At 39.1% G+C, this 20,888-nt stretch overlaps 3 protein-coding genes and 2 pseudogenes across 3 annotated transcripts; all 5 read right to left on the reverse strand.

The window, feature by feature from the left end:
• Positions 1–1,797: 1,797 nt before the first annotated feature.
• Positions 1,798–5,753, reverse strand: LOC120001660 (annotated as a pseudogene).
• Positions 5,754–6,469: 716 nt separating this feature from the next.
• On the reverse strand, positions 6,470–8,041 carry LOC120001712. The gene has a single exon (XM_038850139.1). The coding sequence runs from the start codon at positions 7,631–7,633 to the stop codon at positions 6,515–6,517; it is 1,119 nt and encodes a 372-aa protein (XP_038706067.1). The 5' UTR covers positions 7,634–8,041; the 3' UTR covers positions 6,470–6,514.
• A 2,402-nt stretch (positions 8,042–10,443) lies between these two features.
• LOC120001842 (cytochrome P450 86A1-like) lies at positions 10,444–12,316 on the reverse strand. The gene has a single exon (XM_038850329.1). The coding sequence runs from the start codon at positions 12,253–12,255 to the stop codon at positions 10,720–10,722; it is 1,536 nt and encodes a 511-aa protein (XP_038706257.1). The 5' UTR covers positions 12,256–12,316; the 3' UTR covers positions 10,444–10,719.
• A 3,287-nt stretch (positions 12,317–15,603) lies between these two features.
• Positions 15,604–16,204, reverse strand: LOC120002750 (josephin-like protein). Its single transcript, XM_038851542.1, has one exon. It carries the CDS (start codon positions 16,109–16,111, stop codon positions 15,764–15,766), a length of 348 nt encoding a protein of 115 aa, XP_038707470.1. The 5' UTR covers positions 16,112–16,204; the 3' UTR covers positions 15,604–15,763.
• Positions 16,205–17,926: 1,722 nt separating this feature from the next.
• LOC120002749 lies at positions 17,927–20,341 on the reverse strand (annotated as a pseudogene).
• Between the last annotated feature and the right edge of the window lie 547 nt (positions 20,342–20,888).

Raw genomic sequence — 20,888 nt, forward strand, 5'->3', positions numbered from 1 at the left:
CCGTCGTCAAGCCAGTTCAACTATTTCCTCCCGGAACTATCAGAACCAACTACCGATGACTCGCCTCCGCCGTTGATTTCCCAAACGTGTGATGAGGAACTCTACTTCATGCAAAACTTCTTTGCAAATAACGACCAGCTGCTGCAGCCACCCACTGATCATGGTGATCATGATGGTCTTGATTTCTATCAAATCAACGGTAGTGATTACAACCTCAATGGTACTATGCCTAGTATTCCAAAACAAAATGTGAGTGGCAATATGGTTCAACAAGAAGAAGAGACTCCAAGAACCCATTTGTACTCAGACCTATATATCTCTTACTTGCTGAATGGTGGTGCAACTTCTTCAATGACGACTCCTTCCCCTGACTGTGGTGACGTGAACAATATGGACTTTGTGATGGATGAAAGTAGTGCTGCTGCTGCTGCTTCCATTAATGGCGTAAAAAGAGAGATGGATTTGATAGAGATGGTGTATTATTCTTCCCGCTTCTCTCAGGGAAATAGTAGTAATTAACACCACTAGCTAGTAGCTTCTGAAGATGTCTAGGTAACAGTTCACATTTGTGGTGTGTTGTTAGGTTACATTGGTAAAGACCTAAAGTACTAGCTAGTCGGTGTATATCAAAGAAGTGGCCTAGTTCTTTGATTTTATCGAAGTGGGATCTTTTAGAGACAAGTGGCATTTGTGTTTCTGTTATTTCTTTTAGCTGGACTTCAATCATTTTTCGTTCCGGTGCTCTTTTCGTTTCTGTTTCTGTCTTCTTCCGTCATTTCTCTCAACTTCTTCTGATTGGCGGTGAGTGAGAATGTGTATCTACATGTGTGCGCGCATATATTAAAACTTTACGATAGTTTAGTTGGTAGTTCTCTCAAAATTTAGGGCGTAAATAATCTCACTGAGGTTCGTAGATCGATTCCACGTCGGCGAAGTTATTTTCAAATGATTTGTACTAGATCTCGGTCCAATTAATCTGTTAGATGGATTTGTATGTACCTAGTTAGTCTAGTCTTAGTTTGGGTTTAGATTCATATACGGAGTTGTTATCGGTTGTGCATATCTCTCCTTACAATTTTACCCTACTATGTTTTTGCATGATTGGCAATATTAAAAAACAGTATCGGCCATGCATAAAATAATATCACGAAGGAGATATTAATCTCATATTAAATTGTTTTCATTATCCATGCATGCATATTTTACGTTGATTTTACCAGATTCTATATTGGGGTCGACTCTTTTGAATTTTTGATAAGAGGTTAGACTCAAAAGAGTTCATAATTTCTTTTGCTTGCTTTTGATAAGAGGTTAGACTCAAAAGAGTTCATAATTTCTTTTGCGAAAATACTTGTGAACCATGAAACATATATTTACAAATAAACTAAAACTAATTTGAATCCATGCTTCGTTTTACGATATTGTTAACTTGCAAGGCAAAAATTTCATTCATACCTTTTCCATGTAACTTTAGGAGACAAATGTGGAAATCAGTGAGATCAACTGGTTACTATAGAAAGAATGTGCAACCAACTCTCAGATTTTGCTGTATCAAATATTGTTTGAAATGTACGTCATAGTGATGACAAGAGCTTACTATCTCATTTGAATTTTAAATGATCAAGTCCTCAAACATTTTTCCAGTTACGGAAGAATTGAATTTAGTAGGGGCGATAAATGAAATTTATAGTAATTCATAAAAATGATAACGTTCATAATTAATCTAGGCAAAAAAGAATTCTGTGGCCGCCCAATCCCAGTTATCCTACATTCACACACCAAACACAAACTAACACGGAACTAATACATATTACCTGATAATTAATTAATTAAGCAGCTCCACTATTTTTCTTTTCTTTTTCTTTAATTTCTTAATATTACATTCCACGAAATATTATGAAAACAATATATTGTACCATTCATGCCTCTATAAATGATAAAGAGAATGACAAAGAAACCAATAACTTCGATCACAGAACCCAGGTGCTGGCTGGGGTTGTGAAGCTGAATAGTGAATACCCCTTTATAACTCTTGACCTTGCAAATCAACTACCGTCTTACACAGTGAGGAAGCACCAGACCTACCTGGTTAATTTAGCATGAAACTCATCAGCACTAATTTTCCACTTTACCTCATCCATCAAAATTTTAAATTTTTGTCAGGACATTTTGGCTCTGGCAAAGAATATTCCAGCAAATAGACCTGGTGGAAGCACGCATCAATAGTTATAATACAATAAAGCTAATGTCGTGATAACTTTTCATGATCTGGAGGAAATTGCTTTCATTACCAAAAAGTATACTGAACAAACTAGGCACATTGAGCGGAACCTTGAACAAAACCAGCCAGGAATGGATATTGGAATCTTGTTTAGAGAGCCCAGCAGAAGATGGAAGGAGCAAAAAAATAAACAGGAGACCATAGAAAAACAGCATGATCTCTAAGCAAATATGCCTAAACTGTACATTAGAAATACACATCATCACACAAACCAGAAGTAGATGAGAAAGTGGTTATTATAAACCTAATTTCATTTCATTCCTTGGTTTTGTCCTAGAGTTTTCCTTCTTTGTTTTTTTGGTGGGGGGTGGGGGGAAGAGGGAGGGAGGGCAGGTTATACAAAACAAACCATTTAAGAGAAGGGAAAACAACATGAACTTCTTTTGAAAATAAGAACATGTTCAAGTTCAATTTTGAGTTTAATTTCGCCATATATTATTACCTGTAAGTAGTGGGGCCAGTTTGATGTAAAAACCACATAGGGGTGAAACTGATGGCAAGTCCAAGCAGTCCACTAGTTGTTGCAACAATCCAGGACATTGGCAATTTAACCACATCCCTGTAAATTGAGACAACAAATGTCAGAGCACTCAATGCCGCTCACGATGAGAGAGCATAAAACTGTGTATTCAAGTATAAATCGACAGCTTACACATTCATCACATAGTCCCATTCATCAAACGGCATAATCAAGAAGATGGCAAAAGGTAGAGATAATAGATTATTCAGCAACACCATTGAAACTTCACTGAGAGATCCATATCTTGTGAATTGTTTTGCCTTGTCCATCACCTGTCTGAGCGTGAGCTGTAGCAAGTTACATATTTTCCACATGATTTGGACATTATAGGATCATGCAATATCCGCAACAAGAATCACTCTTTCCATAGTCCAAGTAATAAATTACAGATCTCACAAGCCGTCTGTTTCTAGGAAAGAGAGAAAGAATGAAGGAGCCAGGAGGAACTAAAGAAAGCATACTGAGTAGCTGGCAGTTAGCACACAGTTCGTAATCTGCCAAGTATAACCCACTGCATCAAATGAGAGGTCTGTAAAACCTCCGATGAAAGCTGAGATTATCTGCAAAGCATAAGTAGAATAACAGCCAGAAAATATTATTTTGATCATGGAACTGCTACACATCAAGAAACACCATTAAAAGTTAAAGAAAGTGAAGGATCAAGGGAGTGATATATAGGTTACTAGTTGAGTGTGTTGCAGCAAGAGAAAATGAATGATACTAAGAATAGTAAGTATTCAACATTGCTAATGTGGACCATCTAGTAGTAATTAAATTAATGAATTTCTAGCGTTCTTTTTCATATATAAACAACATCATGAGCTACAAAAGTTTGAATTCTGTATAAAGAAATTTAGCAAGTTCACATGAAGCAAGAGGTGGGGGAACATGGTAACTTACCATGAGGAACATGGCAGTCCACACTTTCTGATTCTGGCGTTTACGGAAAATTTTCCAATTGCTGTTACAATATTTGTCACATTCTTCAGAATTGTCACCATAGCGATATCTATGTATTTCAAACTGAAACCAAAAAATAAAGAAAGTATTACATACGCAAGATCATAAACAGATCGTCATTCTTTAATGTACAGTGTTTTTTTTTTTTTTTTTCTGTTATTGGCCATTACTCACATGAGGCATCCAGTGAACAATGTCATCAGATTGACAAAATTACTAGTCACCAGTGCACATATGAAGCATCAAATAGATAAAAGCATATTTGCTGGTCCTTTAAACCAGTACTTCATTGACAACAAGAGTCTACATCTCTTTCCTCTAAGACTAAACAACTGTGTCCCAGAAGGAGCACTTTTTGAATTCAAAGCTAAGAAGTCATGAAGTACCTGTTCATGCCAACAAAGGTAATATTGACAGGAAGCCAGGTCCTGATTAGCTTCAAGTTGAGTTTTTCCACTGTAACTGCTCTGCAGAAACCCAGTACAAGGACAACCAGTGAACTTATCAAATTCTGCAGCAAATGAGTGGAAGATTAGATGAGATTTCTGAAGTTGTAAAGGGAAAAAAAAACTTTTTAACACTTTTCTATTGCAGAAGTCATAAATGGACATTTTTGCATACTTCTAACCTATTAGGAAGATAACTGTCATAAGTGTCCAGATAGGCAACATACTTGATAAACATCAGTGATATCCCCGCATTGAAATTATAGCTTGACAAAACAACTTTGTTCAACAATATCATGCTGCAAGACGAAATACAGTAAGCTGTTCCAGAGAAAAAGGGTCCAGATTTTTTCCCTAAGCCATGTTCCCTTTTTGCCTCTCCACCAACCAGAAAAGTGAAACTGTCAGCCAGTGTTGCTTGATTACCTCTAAAGAACCTGTTAAAAAGTAAACAAATAGATTAGACATGATTTCAGCATAACTGAAATTACTCGCATTGACCACTTAATCAAAACCTTTCAGATTTTCTTTTTGTACCATTACATATCTGGTGGCCCCAACAATCAACTTCTACCTTACCCAATTACAAGGACAAACCGATAAGGCGATAAACAACACATAACTCCATATTTACAAGCCATTCAAGCACACTGATAGTCTGATATGAATAAGAAAATAAGTATGTTTAGTTCATGAAAATAAAGTTAGAAACTACTAATTAACAGTATGTTTAGTTCATTAAAGATGAGGCTGGCACAAACATAGTCTAAAATTGCACTATCTGTGCCTTTTGAATCAGAGATAGAACCCTAACAATATCAGATGTGAACTGAACAACAACTACAAGAGTAAACACGTCAAAACATTGATAACTAAGCTCTAAACTATTAATCATCTAAAATCTCTATGAGATGCAGATCAAAAGAGAAGAGGAAACGCCGACAACTTGTGGCAGAAATTGAAGCTCATACCGGCTGAAATTACTTTGCAGCTCGCCGCAACTTCGAACGAAGAGGAAAGCAATCTACAAAAAATACCCAAAACAAAACAGCACGGATAGACCAAATCGCCAAACGATCAACTGAAATTAAACCAAGACGACTCGGTAAACAAGAATTCGTACACAGCCACACACGTTGTCGAAGAAACTCAATCAATGGATCAAATAATAAATAATTGAACGCGCTCTTCTGCTTAGGGAGCACGAAAAGTAGTAGATCCGGGGGAATTTTTACAGAACTATAAATCTGAAACATTTGAAAAATCAAAGCAATTGTGAGAGCGAGAATTCGGGAGAGAGGAAGGAAACAGTCCATGGGAACAGTTTTCGAGACCTCTAGAAAGTCAAATAAGGATCCAATTCATCCATCACGAAGCAGCAAAATTCGAGAGAGAGTGGTTTCGTTCTTTGAATTAATGAGATTTTTGGTTTTTGCGCGGAATTCTAGGCTTGTTTCTTGGCGCGGTAAAGGAGATGGGTCGGGTTCAGGAATTCATCAAAAACTAGGGTTAAAAAGCCTCCTATAAATGGCCTGCCATAAGGCCCATGACTGTCTGCTGGATGGACTGGACTTTATGACTTGAGGTTTCGTGGGCGAACCTTGCGTGAGTCGTGAGACGCCTTATTTGGGCAACATTGAGAAAGTCTATAAGAGATTTAGAGTAACAAGACTATAAATCTTTTTTTTAGGCCACATGGGTTGTTTGGCCCATAAGAAACTAGGCCTAAACACCTTCTGGATACTCAATACTGGCTATGGTCTGCCATAGACAACAGTGTTACCCAAGCTCTACAAAAGTCATTGGAGGCTCCATTTTTATAATCGTAATGTATATCAAATCGTCTAAAGACTCTAAACTAAAGGTTTAAAGTTTTTAAAGTTTAATTGGTACAATGAAAGGTGAACCGTCGTAGTCGCCAATTCCCAATTTTCATGATATAACCAGCGGCACGATCTCATATTCAAGACTCTAATTACTAATTAGAGCAACAACGGTTTCGTGTTGTGTGGGCTGCCTTGTCCTGGCCTCCTAGCTAAGAGCTAAGGAATTAGTATCATGTTATGTTAATTTTGGTAACCCAATTATGTGTATGTTAATCTTAGTATCATCGGCCGGTTGGACCTACCTACCTACCACACTCCATCACAGCTCAACGTACTCATGCTCACCATAGGCACGTGATGTGATGAGACTACTTGTGGTCATAAGTAACATAGAAACACCATCATCACCACACATCATCAAAGACGACAACAAAAGTTAAACAAAGGAAATTTTTAATTAAAAGAACAGGTAATTAAAAACTCACGCGGTATACACAATCACAAAGCAAGGAAGCACAGCCCTAGGATTAAACACAAGAAGTTCCTCCTCATCAACCCTGGAATGGGCCCCACTGCCACTTCGTCCCACGACGGAGTCAAACCCGCCATCCTCCTTGTCCACGTCATCCGACTCACAGCCGACAATACCCGCCACCACTCGACAGACCAACATGGCTCGCTTCACATTCATGAACTTGAACTCCTCCTCGATATCCTCTGGGATCGACCCGTGCGCTCTCCAGCTAGTAGAAAGCGTGGAGATTCCGTCCATCTTGGGTGAGAATCCCGACTTGATTATCCCGCATACGGTACAGTATTGCTGGCTACAAAGGCTGGAGTCACCGTTAAGTCCCAAGTCACACATGAAAGTCGAACACGAGAACCTCAAGAGCTCATTACCGTCCGCGATGCACCTCTCGTCTCTCTTTCTAACGGCGCCGTTTCGCGCGGCTTTGACTTTGACGACCTCCCTGTATTCTTCAAATCTCGACAGTATCTTTGAACTGTTGTGGATCTTCAAAATCCGATGAATCTCCGGACTTTTTTCGTTACCCGAAATCCAACCCGTTTGGAATATAATTCTGACTATGTTGTTACCCGAATCTCCGTCGACGAGCTCTGTCACAGCGTGTTTGATCGCTTGGTGTTGTTCTAGAAGGGGCGGTTTATTGAAGATTTCTCCACATGCTGTGCATGGAAAGATGTCGTTTCGAAGAGGAAAGAACGGGTTATCGGCGGATATATCGGATTCTTGGCATGACCCGGCCGGTTTTTGACGCGGAGTAGGATCGGATAAATGGATCTCCAGTGGGACCATGGAGACAATTGACAGCTGAGACGATCTTGCGGAGGTTTGCGTCGGTGATGCGGGGTGATTTTGAGTGCATGTTTTTGCGGAGAGAAGGTGTTTGATAAAAGTCCAAGAAGAAGAAATTGCTTTACGGGGTTTAAAACGAGATGGGGAGATGCATGAGGAAGAGCGAGGAGAGACCTTAGTTCGGCGTTGGCGATCCTTGGTTTCGATATAGAAGCAGCCCAGATGAAGGAGGAGGAGAAAGATTGAGAGAAACTTGTTGAACAAAGTACCTACACTCGCCATTGATGAGTGATTAATCAGCTTGAGCTTGCGCTAGAGGTGATCAGGTGTGAATTGTTGAGGCCATGAAAGGGTGATTAATTGGTACGGAGAGGAAGAATGCGGTGGAGGGAATGATGGGAGTGGAAAAAGCAAAGGAAAGGAATGTAGAGGGAGATGAGGGAGGGAGAGGTGGGGCCATATGGAAGAATAAAGTTAAAAGAGTAGGTGGAACGCAACTTCATTGGAACAATTGGGGATTCTTTCAGTGACTCATGCATCATATAATTTATCATTCTTAGCTTTTGATCGTCATCATTACACACACACACGAAGGTAGAAGAAACTTGCACCTAGCTTTAACCGAAATTAACGGCCTGTAATCCCCCATCCCATCCGTCCAAGCTGCTTCTTTTTTTGCTGCTGTGAAATTTCATTTTCATGTAAAAACCACTCAACTATAAATGTTAAACTTGTAGACAGTTCAAGGACAAATGAAGAAATCACATAATAGGAAGCATTGTCAGGCTTGGGCACGTGAGTTTCTGCGACTCTGATAGTTGATAGTGCTGTTTTATAATGTGCATGAGAATATAACTCGAATTCTTGTAGATAAGACATGGACGTGGCTTGAACCACATTATTGTGGTGCTCTTAACCTTCTAAGAATTATTACAGGTCTCAGTTGATTCAATAATCAGATTGTTGGATTTATCATATTATTAGTATAGGATTTGTCCTGTTAACTGTGGGTATTCTTTCGGGAGAATACTAGAGAAGAAGAAAAATGCATTAGCTTGTCTTTACATGGCAGGTACAGATTCCTTATGTTCTATAAGGTGGAAGCAAATTTAGGATTATATTCTTACTGTGGTTCTTTTTCTTCACGAGTCCTCAATTATGGTTTTAAGGTTAATTTTATTTTATCGGCCTCGGATGGCGACATGTTGAAATTCTAACCTTCCGAAAAGAATGATGTGGGCCACATAATGATATTGCTAGGCTAGCGCTGGTGTTCAAGTTTTGCTTTCTGAGTGGGCCTATGATGATCTTTTTGATAGAGCCCATAAATATTTTATTGGTCCCACAATGTCTCCCTCTGATTAAACCTCATCACCTGATAAACACTACTTGTCTTGTTTCTTGTAGATACTTTTAATTAAGATTAAGAACACCATTACTCCTTCAAGTATCTGTAGATTGAATTGACAATATTACCACAGCCGATTTCCTGAACTATCAGAGACAATGCAATTTATACCCTATATGGGCATTTCAAGTAAGATGACAAAAAGGATAATAATAATACTGAAATTGACTCTGACCAAGCTGTTGACAAATGCAGTAATTAAGACTGGAAAAATAAAAAAGCAGCTCTAGTTCCTTTATCTTCCAGGCATCTTTTAAAGCTTTTGGTATGTTTTTCCTTTCACTCTAAATTCTCTAATCTTTATATATTTGTGTCTAATAAGAAAATCTGGATTTCATGATTCTCTTAGAATAATTAGTCCGCTAAAGATGGTGCAGGCTACCTTTAAATGTTAGTGGGCTAATTAAATATACCATATAATCATATGATAAATCTCTGACTTTTGATGATCACTCCTTGCAATACTCATGATTGACATTTTTTTCTAACTAAAAACGATATTATACAAATTTACACTTTGGATATCAGATAAAAATTTATACCTGGATCATTAGAGCTACATGCATATAATTTTTGTACTAAAAATAAGATAGATTGAGTCAAAACCTATGATATATGGATATTATTCCCAGTGGAACATACTTTTACTAATGGTGCTATACAGGAAATTAAGAATTTACGATATATATAGTTGGCAAGTCTAACAATTCCACCAAGTACATTTTTGTAGTTCTCATGGATGTTTCCCCCTAAACGAAAATTACTAAATACAACTCTGGGCCCATAAGTGCTCTGACTTGTCAACCAACGTATTTGGGCCACTTGTCATGTTTATTCATAGTTATGAAGATTATGACCCACAAACAACTAGATCATTCCCCGAGATTTTTAGTTTTGTCATTTATGTGGGTTCGACATGCTACCACGGTGTCGGTGCGAATAGAGCTTCTGTATTTTTTATTTTTAAAGAAAAAAACAATTGTGTGTCAAAACTGGATAATGTTTATTACTTTATTGGCTTATGGAGTATCGTGTGCATTTTTAGCCCAGTCTTGGCCCAAATGATGTTGAGTCTTGAAGGTTTTTAGGCCCTTGGAGCCCAAATGGTCCGATGATGATATTGGGCCATTTTGGGCCTCATTACTCATTTGGCCCATTTGAAGAGTAAATTGATTCCGTTTTCCGTTATTCAGGTATTTCATTTAACCAGAAACAGAGTTTTCCTTAGAGCAACTACTGAATCGCCAATTGGCCCAACAAATTTTGTTGGGAATTGTAATTTGGTGATATGGCAAGAAAGAGATGCATATTGCTTGGACTATCTAACACTGCTGGAGTTCTGGCTGGGGTGTTTGGAACTGATAACAAATTTCAAACTATGTTTCCTTTAAAGTCCTAAACTCTTACTTCACTTCACTTGCAAGTGAGTCGTTGGTTGAACGACAATCACATTACATGTAAGGGATCACCCACCTATTAGGTCGTAGGTTCGAATCCTATCCCCTTCTCAAATCCTTGTTTCAAAAAAAAAAAACTCCTAATTCATTTAATTAAAATTTCAAATTATGTTTCCTCCAAATTGGCGACGGTGAGAATATATTGGATTTATTGGCAGCAACTCAACTGATAACAAATTTGGTGATTTTATCGAATATTTCAATTATTAATTTTATGCTGCCATGTATCCCGAGAATAAACTTGAATGTTTTATTCACACAATCAAATGAAAGTCCAAACCAATGAAATGGAACTTTAACGTTACATAACTTTCAATCTTAATTTCCTGTGTAAATATGTATAAACCAAATACAACGGCAGTCCAACAGACAAGAAAATATGAAACCAAATAACATTAAATGATAAAAATAGCCTTCATCAACATTTTAAGGACAGCACGACCAGCCGTGATGACTCTGGGAATGTCAACCCTGACGAATGAAAATATATAGGAATGGCCATTCTATGCAAGGATACGAGGATGCATGTAGACACGAAGCCCATTCTTCATAAAGAGAGTTAGAGACATCTTCTGCTCTACGCGGTGACCGGGAACCAGCGACAGCCGGTAACGCAACAGCACGGCTGAAGCCACAGACTTCATTTGGAGGTAAGCCAAATCCTTCCCCAAACAAGTCCTAGGTCCAGCATTGAAGGCCACAAACTTATAACCGTCTTTAGGCGGTTCAAACCGGTCACCTTTTGGGGACAGCCATCGATCTGGTTTGAACTCCATGCAGTCCTCACCCCATATACTCTTCATTCTCCCAACAGAGTAGATGGAATAAGTGACAGTTGAACCGGCCGGTACATACGTACCGTCTGGCAAAATATCGTCCGAGACAACATATTTGAAATCTTCCGGAACTGATGGGTAGAGCCGAAGTGTCTCCGACAAAGCCGCTTTGAGAAAGATCAATCTATCGGCTTCCTCAAAGACAAGAGGCTCTTCAAGCCATTTTTGATGGTCATTGCCACGTGTTTCTCTGAGAACGCTTGATATTTCTTTGATGATCTTCTCTTCGACTTCAGGGTTGTTCATGACAAGCCAAAAGAACCAGCTGAGAGCAACCGATGAGGTGTCACGTCCAGCTAGGACAAAGTTCAGCGCAATTCGTTGGAGGACGGATGTCGCGAAGTGGTTGCCGTTAATGTCCGTTTTCTTCATGAATCGTGACAGCAAATCATCTGACGGGCTTAATTTACGCGCTGTTATGGCGTCGTTCATGTAATTTTCGACAATTTGAAGGCTCTTTCTCAGTCTTTTCTCTGATCCAAAAGCGAAAAACTTCTCCAATCGCCACAAAAAGCCCGGATACAGAAGCCGTTGAAGAGTTGCTTCAGTGGCGGTGTCAAACGCAAGCGAAAACGGATTCTCGGGTAGATCCGGTGAGAGAGTTTCCGGATCTTTCCCAAAAGTGAGTCCGCAAATGTTATCAAACGTTAAGCGAAGCAACAAATCCTGTAAATCCACGTGTACCTTCTCTTTAGCCGCTTTATCCAAAATTTTCCATAACCGATTCTTGATGGTCCGATTAACCCAGCGAGCCATGGCTTGTCTCAATGTCCGGGTCGTGAACTCAAGTGCGGCAGTCTTGCGTTGAATTAGCCACGTGTCACCATCACTGTTGAATATTCCTTCCCCTAACAAATCATGAAACGCGGTTTGCCACGTAGGACCTTTAGGGTAATTATCGAACCGGGCTCGAAGAATGTGCTCAATGTTTTTCGGGTGACAAGTGACAGTATAAAACCCTTGTTTGAGAGCAAAGAAAGGAATGGCGATCGTGCTAGTCTGGTAAGTGGCGGCGCCACCTGTTCCGCGGAGGTTCCCGGCCATCCAATCGTGGATTCTACTCCGGTTCATGAAGAGAGCCGGAAGAGATCCGAAAAGTGGCCATACTTTGGGACCGGTTAATTTTCTTGAAAGTAAATAGAACCAGAGAAGATATGCAGAGGCAGCTGCAGTTAGTGTGAAGAGCAGATGTAGGGTTTCCATCTGATATGAGAGCAAATAGAAGGGTTTGGTGTGTGGTTAAGACTCTGGCTTGGATCGGGTCCAGTGAAGCTAGTTTGAGAGAGAGATGATAGAGAATGTATTATATATATAATAGATATTCTGAGGAAGTTTTAGGAGGAGTTGGTTAGGAAAATGTGTGAATTATTAATGGAGAGGTCGCTGTTTGGTTGATAGGAGCGCTAGCTGAGAGAGAAACTACGAGAAAAAACCTTTTGCTATACGCTAGTATTCCCAGCTCGCTAGATCACCTGCAGCAGGTGTGCTACATAAAAAGTATATAACTTAAGGCGTTTGATGAAACGTACGTGTCCCTCTATGTCGTTGACTAAACTAAAAATGCTTCGATCCACTATTTTATTTAATTATCTTCATGAATTTATACTTGTTTTTCCATATTCATTTTGGTAATTGTATATCTATTTTCTTCTATATTACTTAATTATGCATGCTTCAAATAAATTTCTTTGATTACTGTAATATATCAATCTTTCAATGACTGTTGAAAGTACTATTGGGGCTGAATATGTATGATATGTCATAATTAAATTGTCTAAGATGTATTTTGCTATATATATATTACGTACAGTTGGAGTTTTAGCTAGGATGCTATTGGTGGCATATGTCTTACACATAAAAGCACCCAGTTATAGTAAATAATATAGAGATCTCACCCTAGCCACCAACTAATATTTGACGAAATTGGTATAAAGAAACGAAGAACTGAAATATATATATATATATATAAATGAAAGGTGAAGGTACCCCCTGTATGTTAGGAGTAAACTTTTATTTGAATTAATTACCGAAGAATTAAAAAGGTTCATCAATTGTGCATGTACAGCTTGTATATACCTACTGAGGAAGACCATTTAGGTTTGTCAATTGACCCAACGCAATCACCAATATACTGCTTTGCTTGTTGGAATTATCTATTTCTTGCTGATCCTATTCACAGAAATAGAGAGAGAAGTAGTTAGAGACGGTATACCCACAAAGAGAAAATGGTTTAGGAGACCTAGCAATATAGAGTAGATACTCTTAAGGCATAAATCGGAGGAAGAAAAAAAGGAAACCTTTAGAGACCCGAAAGACACTATTTTGACTCTCGAGAGTGACTAGTAGTTCCAGGACGAGGAAACGTTGGGAGTAAGAAACCAAGCACAAACGTTTCCTCAAAACTTTTTATTTTTTATGGTACAAACTTTGCTTTTGCCCTGTTATTTATAGGGAAATGGGTAAATTCTCATAATGTATTAATGTTCATATTGATAAATATACACTACAAATATTTGGTTTCATATTGTTTTTAAAGCAACACAAACTTAGGATTTTTTCGAGTTCATACGGTTTGATTCTAGAGAAATTCACCATTAGGCTATCAACCAGATGATACATTTCACACTGTTAATGTATATATACATGATTGAACATATATTATTTATATACGTGTACTTTAAAATGGAACAATAAATAAGGAGCATCAAATTTACTACTTTTTTTTTTCTTTTTTGTGTGAGGATTAGTTCCTAAGTCAGATTCGGATTACCCACTTAATAACTTTTCAACTTAAAACTAACATAACGTATGGAACTGGGCTATGAATTCTTGGTCGTGACTACTTTTCATCATGTATTCATGTCCATGAGTCATGACCACTAGATGCATGTTCATTACATATCTCACTAGTACCCAATAACAAACATGTTTTTATGTACCAAGCAGGCAAGCCGGCAATGGCCCATAAAGCTTATGTGGGAGTTCGTTTTTAGGCCCAAGGTTTGTAGCTCAAAGCCCAGTCAAATTGTAAATATGAGTGCAACGTGTCAAATTCATATGGGGTAACTTTAGTCACACCTAGGTTTTTTCTAAAGATACCCCCTCAATTGATTTTTACAAATGATGGTCAACTTATATTAGGGTGTATTTAGAAAAAATCGGAGTGTAATTAAAACTACCCTTGATATGGGTTCTGCAATAGTTAAAGTCTCCTAGGCCCAACCAAGTCTTGTAGCCCAGGCCATTGTAATTGTGGAGTTGGATGAGCTGTCATCATGCCACGTGTCGAATTGATATCCATATCCATCAAAGAAACATCATTCGCCTCCGCCTTCCTTCAATCTTCCTCCTCTCAAATTTAGGAAGGAAAAAAAAAAGGAAAATAAAGAAGATAAGCCACTTGTGGAGAGCTCGTGTTACAAACACTCATCTTCACGATCTCCCCCCTTCATCTAACAGTCCAGATTTCACCACAAAAATATATTACCGTAACAACATCTTTCCCTGCTTTTCAGTTTCACATAACCATTCTCTTCAGAGAGAAACCAAGGAAGCAAAGCACAGAGTTAGCGAGCGAGCAATGGCTTCTCTACCATTTGCATTCGTTCCGGCCACAGAGAGAGTATACGCAGCCACAGCCGCCAAAGGTGACGGTGGGAGCAAAGGGGAGAAGGGGCTTCTGGATTGGATTTTGGGAAGTCTACAGAAGGAAGAACAGTTATATGAGACTGATCCAATCTTGAAGAAAGCGGAGGAGAAGAGTAATGGAGGAACCACCGGTGGTCGCAAGAACTCAATTGCGGTTCCCCAGAAGAAAAACGGTGGTTTTGGAGGCCTCTTCGCTAAGAATTGACCATGGTCTCTCTGGTGCATCCGGAGAGTAGAGTCTCATCCTGTGTACTCTCTCGTTCTTTTCTTAATTTCTCTGTTCCATTCGTTTCAAATGTCAAATGATTTCACCTTACAGAATTGTTCAGTCTGTTTTTCTTCTCCTTTTTATGGGGTGGGGGGTGTTTATCTAATTTAGATTTCATGTAATTCTCTTGAATTCGTCACCATCTTGTGACCACAACATTCAACTGAATGGCACCAGTTCACGGCGACTTGGTCCATCGTTGTTAATATGTAGTAATCCATGGAAGTTACAGCAGGCTATATTCAAACTTGAAACCACCCTTACAGTGACTTAATACCAATTTACCAAAAGAGATTATTGGACATTTAAGAAATGACTTTTGGAAGTAAGGTTTCTCTATAAACATCACTGGCCCATTTTGGACGAAAGTTGTTAGATGAGATTGTTAGTATCGAAAAATAAAAAAGAGAAAAGTTATGAACGCCTGATTCCCGGCCTTTGTTGATGGAGAATAGTTCAGCCGTTCAGGCTTCAGCCAACCCTGTCAAAAAGCTGTCTACCTTATATGAATCACATCATATCCAGGGTCATACTTGTGACTTAACTTTTAAAGACTAAAGCATTCATAATTCTAGCCATGACCCATGAATAAAGATTGACTAACAAAGGTAATCCGCAGTCAATTCTGAAACAGATTTGAGCAAAGAATTCATGTAGCTACTCCATAATATTTGAGAGTATTGACTTCTTGTTGCCAAGAATGCAAGCAAGAGGGCAGTACTAAGAGCAACACAAATATATTCCCTATGTACATATTTTTTAGACAAATGCATGCACAAGACTATTCTGTAAAACTTAGCCACAATTAGCATTCACAGAATTTGACCTGCATAAGGAAGAAGTTGAATTGATGAACTCGATGCAATCCTCAATAGCTTCTGCTCTATGAGAATCAACAGGAGCTACAAAAGGCTTTGCATTGGCTGATGAAGAAACCTTAGCGGAAGGTCTCCTCCGCAGGCGCAGAGCTACAGCCAACTTACCACCAAGACCCTTGAGAATTCTTAATTCTGGTCTTTTCGGCAGCCTCAATCCACATTTCTTTGCTGGCCCGGAAGCTATGCATCTATTAGTTCGCTGGAGTGAACCAGGACTCTTGTTACTGCCAGGTCTCTGGCTCACTATGGCCATCCTGGTTGACATCTTTCACACACAGATAGAGAGAGACAGAGAGAGAGAGAGAGAGGGTAGCAAAAAATGCAAATAGAAGGTATAGGTGGAGTGGTAGGTGAGGCACAACCGCACAAGTGTGAATTTATCAAGTGAAAAGCATGGTGTAGCTATATATAAAAGAGAGACAAGAATGACGAGAATCTTTCATTGTAAAGACATATTTACATATTTATGGGCTCACAAGTCACAATGCACTCATTCCACTTATAGCTTTCGTATAGTGCAAACATAAAAATACAAGAGCTAATGTGACCGCCCTGAAAAGGCTCGATATGCTACGCCATAGTCTGCCACACAGATTTGTGGGTCATCAAGAAAAATATGACAAACAGATGTACCTAAAAACACACCATTAAAGTCACAAACATCAGATGTTAAGTCACCTTAAGAATCACACCTAAGAGTCCAGATTCAGAAACAATAATAATCAGAGTAACCATTAGAACAGAGTAACTTTGCAAAGAACACCTCAGGAAACCTCCATAACTCCTACTGATAATGGTAACACGTTTTCCGGTATCGTTGCTCAGTTTTTTCGTCTATATGTTCGGTTTCCCAACTATAAAATAAATTTATTTATGATAATCGAGAAATTATTATTCACAGATAGCAGCATGAACTTTGTAATAATTGTTCAGATTGAGGAGGAGACCAGGCAAATTCTAGATTAGGTGGGAACTATAGAAAAGCTAATGGTTTAAAGACGTTAAACCACAGTTTCTAATGGTTTCAAGTGGATGTTCAGGAAAGGTAAAAGCTAACATCATACAAATTGGAAAATCAGTCTTCTTCATCCTCAACCTTTCGGTAGAATCTGCTTTGATGGTTATAAAATATGATATCCATTAAGCTTTTCGACAATCAAAAAATTACTTATCCTTCTTTTTTTCGGCTGGAAACTAGAAAGAAAAGGAGAAGGGAACAAAGGGCTAACTCATCATTTAGACAGAGCAAGAGAAAGTACACAATAGACGTCAGAGATGGAGACACAGAATATTAAAAAGTTTCACAACTTAATCAAATTAAATTCAAGTCATAAATGTCTAAATTTCCTAAGCTTGAAAAAACAAAATATCTTTCACTGAGGCTCCTAGTATACATATGAAGTTTCATTAAAAATGACACAAGGTGCCTCACGAAGACAATGATACATGTATAAAGGTCAAAAGAATAATGATAACCTAGTGGTGGCAGCTTCCTCCAATTTCATTTGTAGACAATCCACCTTCAGATTGTGTTTTCATTATGGTGTTTTCAAATCCCTATTCAGATTAGAATAAAGTGGACGACTAGGCCCGGCCCACCTTGTGGAAAAGCTTGGTAATTGGGCGGACCATTGGGCATTGAAGCACGTATAAATACCGGCCTTTGAAATTGAACTGTCTACAGAGTCTAAAGACCCACAGAGCCTTGTAAGCTTGTACCCGAGGTTACCCAATGGGCTGTCATAAGCCAATAAACTAGAAGCATTCCCTGAACCTGAATAATGAATACTCAGCCTAGCCCAATGGGCTTTCATAACCCAATAGACTTGCTGGCTGCTGCATTCCCTGAATGAGTCGCAAACTAACCCGATGGAATGCCCAGCCTAGTGTATCTACCATCTAGAAGTACGAGGCTCTGCGACTCTGAGGAACAAACACAAACTCCATAAGCTAAACAACAGCAAGAACAATAAACATGAAACACCACAGCAGCAGCCATTGTAAAGAGATAATATAGAATCTAACAAAATTCAACACACAACGAGCACTTGTAATAAGCAAATCAAGAACGGCTCCAAAAAAACAAAAACCGTGATTGAATCCACTATGAGTAGGAGCATATTTTCGGGTACATTGAATAGAGTAATAAACCAAAAAAAAGTTCAAGCCTTGAGGAACTCATGGCAGCAACATGTTCCATTGTCAATAGCTCCTCCCTCCCAGTATTAAACTATCAATCAAAGATTTTAAGGCATGCGACAAAAGGTTTTCATAATTTGGAGCAGTTCCACATTCAAAGAAGCTAGAGTCGCACTATACCAATTTGGGCAACCTCAGACATGAAAAAAATTATGATCATTATCAGTTTATAAGCTAAAAAAATAATGAGACGAACTAACCATATTCTCTGGATATGAACACCATGACAGGATATTAGAGTATCATGTACATACTACATAGAAAAGCATGTCAAGTTACCAATTTTGCAAAACAAGCACATTGCCTTTCCACAATTATTTTCGCTATCGCAATGGTATCCCGTTTGACCATTGTAGTTAGCAAACATCTAAAGCGACATAAGCATAACATTGCCTTAGCTATGGGTGAGTCCAGATTCACATGACAGGGACACCATAAAGCACAACATACCAGTAGCTAGCGTCACAGGATTATCTCTAAAACCATGAGAAAGCCAGAAAATTCGACTTGGGTGAATTATCAGCACAACTAATCTCTTCTATTTTTTCACAAAAAGATATTGATAACACAAAAAACAAAATAAAGCCACAAACCATCAACAATTGAGCTTGCAAAACGTAGAGCTGGAACCACCCAAACCATTAGCATTAGCATCCTGTCTAAAACTCAAACCATTGCATAATCAGGTTAAGTTGTACGTGTCCCAGAATCATCAACAGATGGGCTCACAAAATCAATGACCATTAAAAATATGATCATGCTGGTCACAGCTACGGGTTTAATGTTTGCATATGATAAAATCAGACTGAAATTTTTGAGGGTGTTTTCAATATAATCATAGATCAAAACAAATCATCACCAATATACAAGCAATCACCAAGCAAATATATATATATAGTCACCACTCACCAAGGTGCAAAAGCATCATGAAGGGGATAAAGATTATAAATTTTCACCTCCGTTCTTCAGCATCCAAGAGAAGAGTTAAATAAACACCAAATTAAAAGACAAAATAAAGTATTATGCTAATTATATATACACAGATATCGTCTTTCTTATTAAAACCGACAAACCATAGTAGTACCCAAATTTACCTTTCGCAGTTCCCATAAGTGCTTTCAAAGCTCTGGAAACAAATCAGCTTCAATAATCACGACGATGATAATCACTATAATCATAACTCTCCCTTTCTGATGTTTTCTCCTTCTCATGGACACTCCCCTCTTCCAGATTCAGATTCAGATTCAGCCAGATTCAGCCCACCTAAAGCACCAGTGACTGAACTCCCACCAACCTTTGGCACTGATGATTTTGGACCGTACGATGAGGAGGAAGAGTAATCAACAGGAGCCGATGGTCCACTGGGCACGCCGTAATTGGAAGTCCGGGGGAGTGGAGGAGGCACAGTCGAAGACGACAGATCAACGGGCGCAGATGGGCTACTTGGCGCAACGTAACTGGAGGCTCGATGATACAATGGCCGCGATGACATAGTCGGCTGTGAAGGATAATAGCCGGAGTAGTAACCGGAGTATTGATCGCCGTAACAGTACGGAGAATGAGTGAATTCACGGTAGTCGCGTGCAGGAACAAGAGGGGGAGGTCTTGGAGGGGCAGGAGAGTAATAATGGCGGTACTGAGGGGCATTACTGTAATCCGGAGAGGGTGCTGGCAAGTTGCGTTCTTTTAACGCCATCTTCAGGCGAACTTTACCGTGAGGACGACCAGAGGGACGCTGCAGCTCGATCGTGCGGACCAAGTTGGTTAACTTGCCCGACTCATCGACGAGTTCACCAAGCGAGAGTTTCGACGTCCCGACGAGCGGTTTCGGTGTCTCGGAGGGCCTGGAGTGGAAGATCTCTAGGGTGAGTACGGAGTCGTGAAGCGGCCGAGTCAGTGGGAGCGTGAATCGCTCGTTCCAGACAGGACTAGTGTTGCCGGAGTCATCCGAGTGGGTGGCGAGTCGGTTGTCCCAGCTTGCAAGGTAGAAAACCGCGTAGGGCTTGAGGTCGCCGTTTCTCCAGTTGACGTTTTTGAGATGTTTCGCCGAAATCACCGTGATCTCGAGCTCAAGAGGCGCCTGAGAAGCCATAGCTGGCGGGTTGCTAACGTTCGCCTCGTGTGGAGGATCGGAATTTGGGAAATTTTGCGCTTATGCGGGTAATGGGTAATAGATAATATTCATATTCTTGTGGAAAGACGTGGCGATGGGTGAGCCGTTCGATGCTTTCTTTCTTTGTTTTTAACCGTTGAGGATAATATGACTATCATTTCCATTTTGAAAATCGAAATAAACTGATGCTCAATTTTTTAAAAATAATTCTCTCCTTTTTTAAAAAATTAAATAGTTTCGTTATCTTCCACGTTGAAAAATAAACAAGAAAATTATTTATTTATGTGATTAAAAAAGGCATATTCATCAACATATTCAATGGCATGATTGTTTCTTGTGCCAATAGTGGGTAAGAGCATCCACAGTGATGCACCAAATATCCAGCACTTCAAAATCATTCTCTCTTTTCTCATCTATCCTACGTGGCACAATTTAATTGGATGAGTGAATCCCACAATATACATTATTCATGAACACTCCATACATTCCAACACTTCATACTCACTTTCTCTATTTTCTCTCTCTTCCTTTTTATCATCTCTCTCTTCTTTTTCATATCTCTCTCTTCTTTTCATCTTCTCTTTCTTCCTTTTTATCATCTCTTTCTTCCTTTTCATCACCTCTCTCTTCACTATTCATCACCTCTCTCTTCACTATTCATCAACTATATACATACTCCAACTCTCAAGTATCCTTTTTCCACAACTAAATTTTCAAGTGTAATTTTTCA

Source organism: Tripterygium wilfordii, chromosome 7, assembly GCF_013401445.1.
Source record: "Tripterygium wilfordii isolate XIE 37 chromosome 7, ASM1340144v1, whole genome shotgun sequence".
Taxonomy (NCBI): Eukaryota; Viridiplantae; Streptophyta; class Magnoliopsida; order Celastrales; family Celastraceae; genus Tripterygium; species Tripterygium wilfordii.

Bases quoted from the DNA above. Each gene is read 5' to 3' on its own strand.
- LOC120001842 (XM_038850329.1), bottom strand. From the start codon at position 12,255: ATGGAAACCCTACATCTGCTCTTCACACTAACTGCAGCTGCCTCTGCA.
- LOC120001712 (XM_038850139.1), bottom strand. From the start codon at position 7,633: ATGGCGAGTGTAGGTACTTTGTTCAACAAGTTTCTCTCAATCTTTCTC.
- LOC120002750 (XM_038851542.1), bottom strand. From the start codon at position 16,111: ATGTCAACCAGGATGGCCATAGTGAGCCAGAGACCTGGCAGTAACAAG.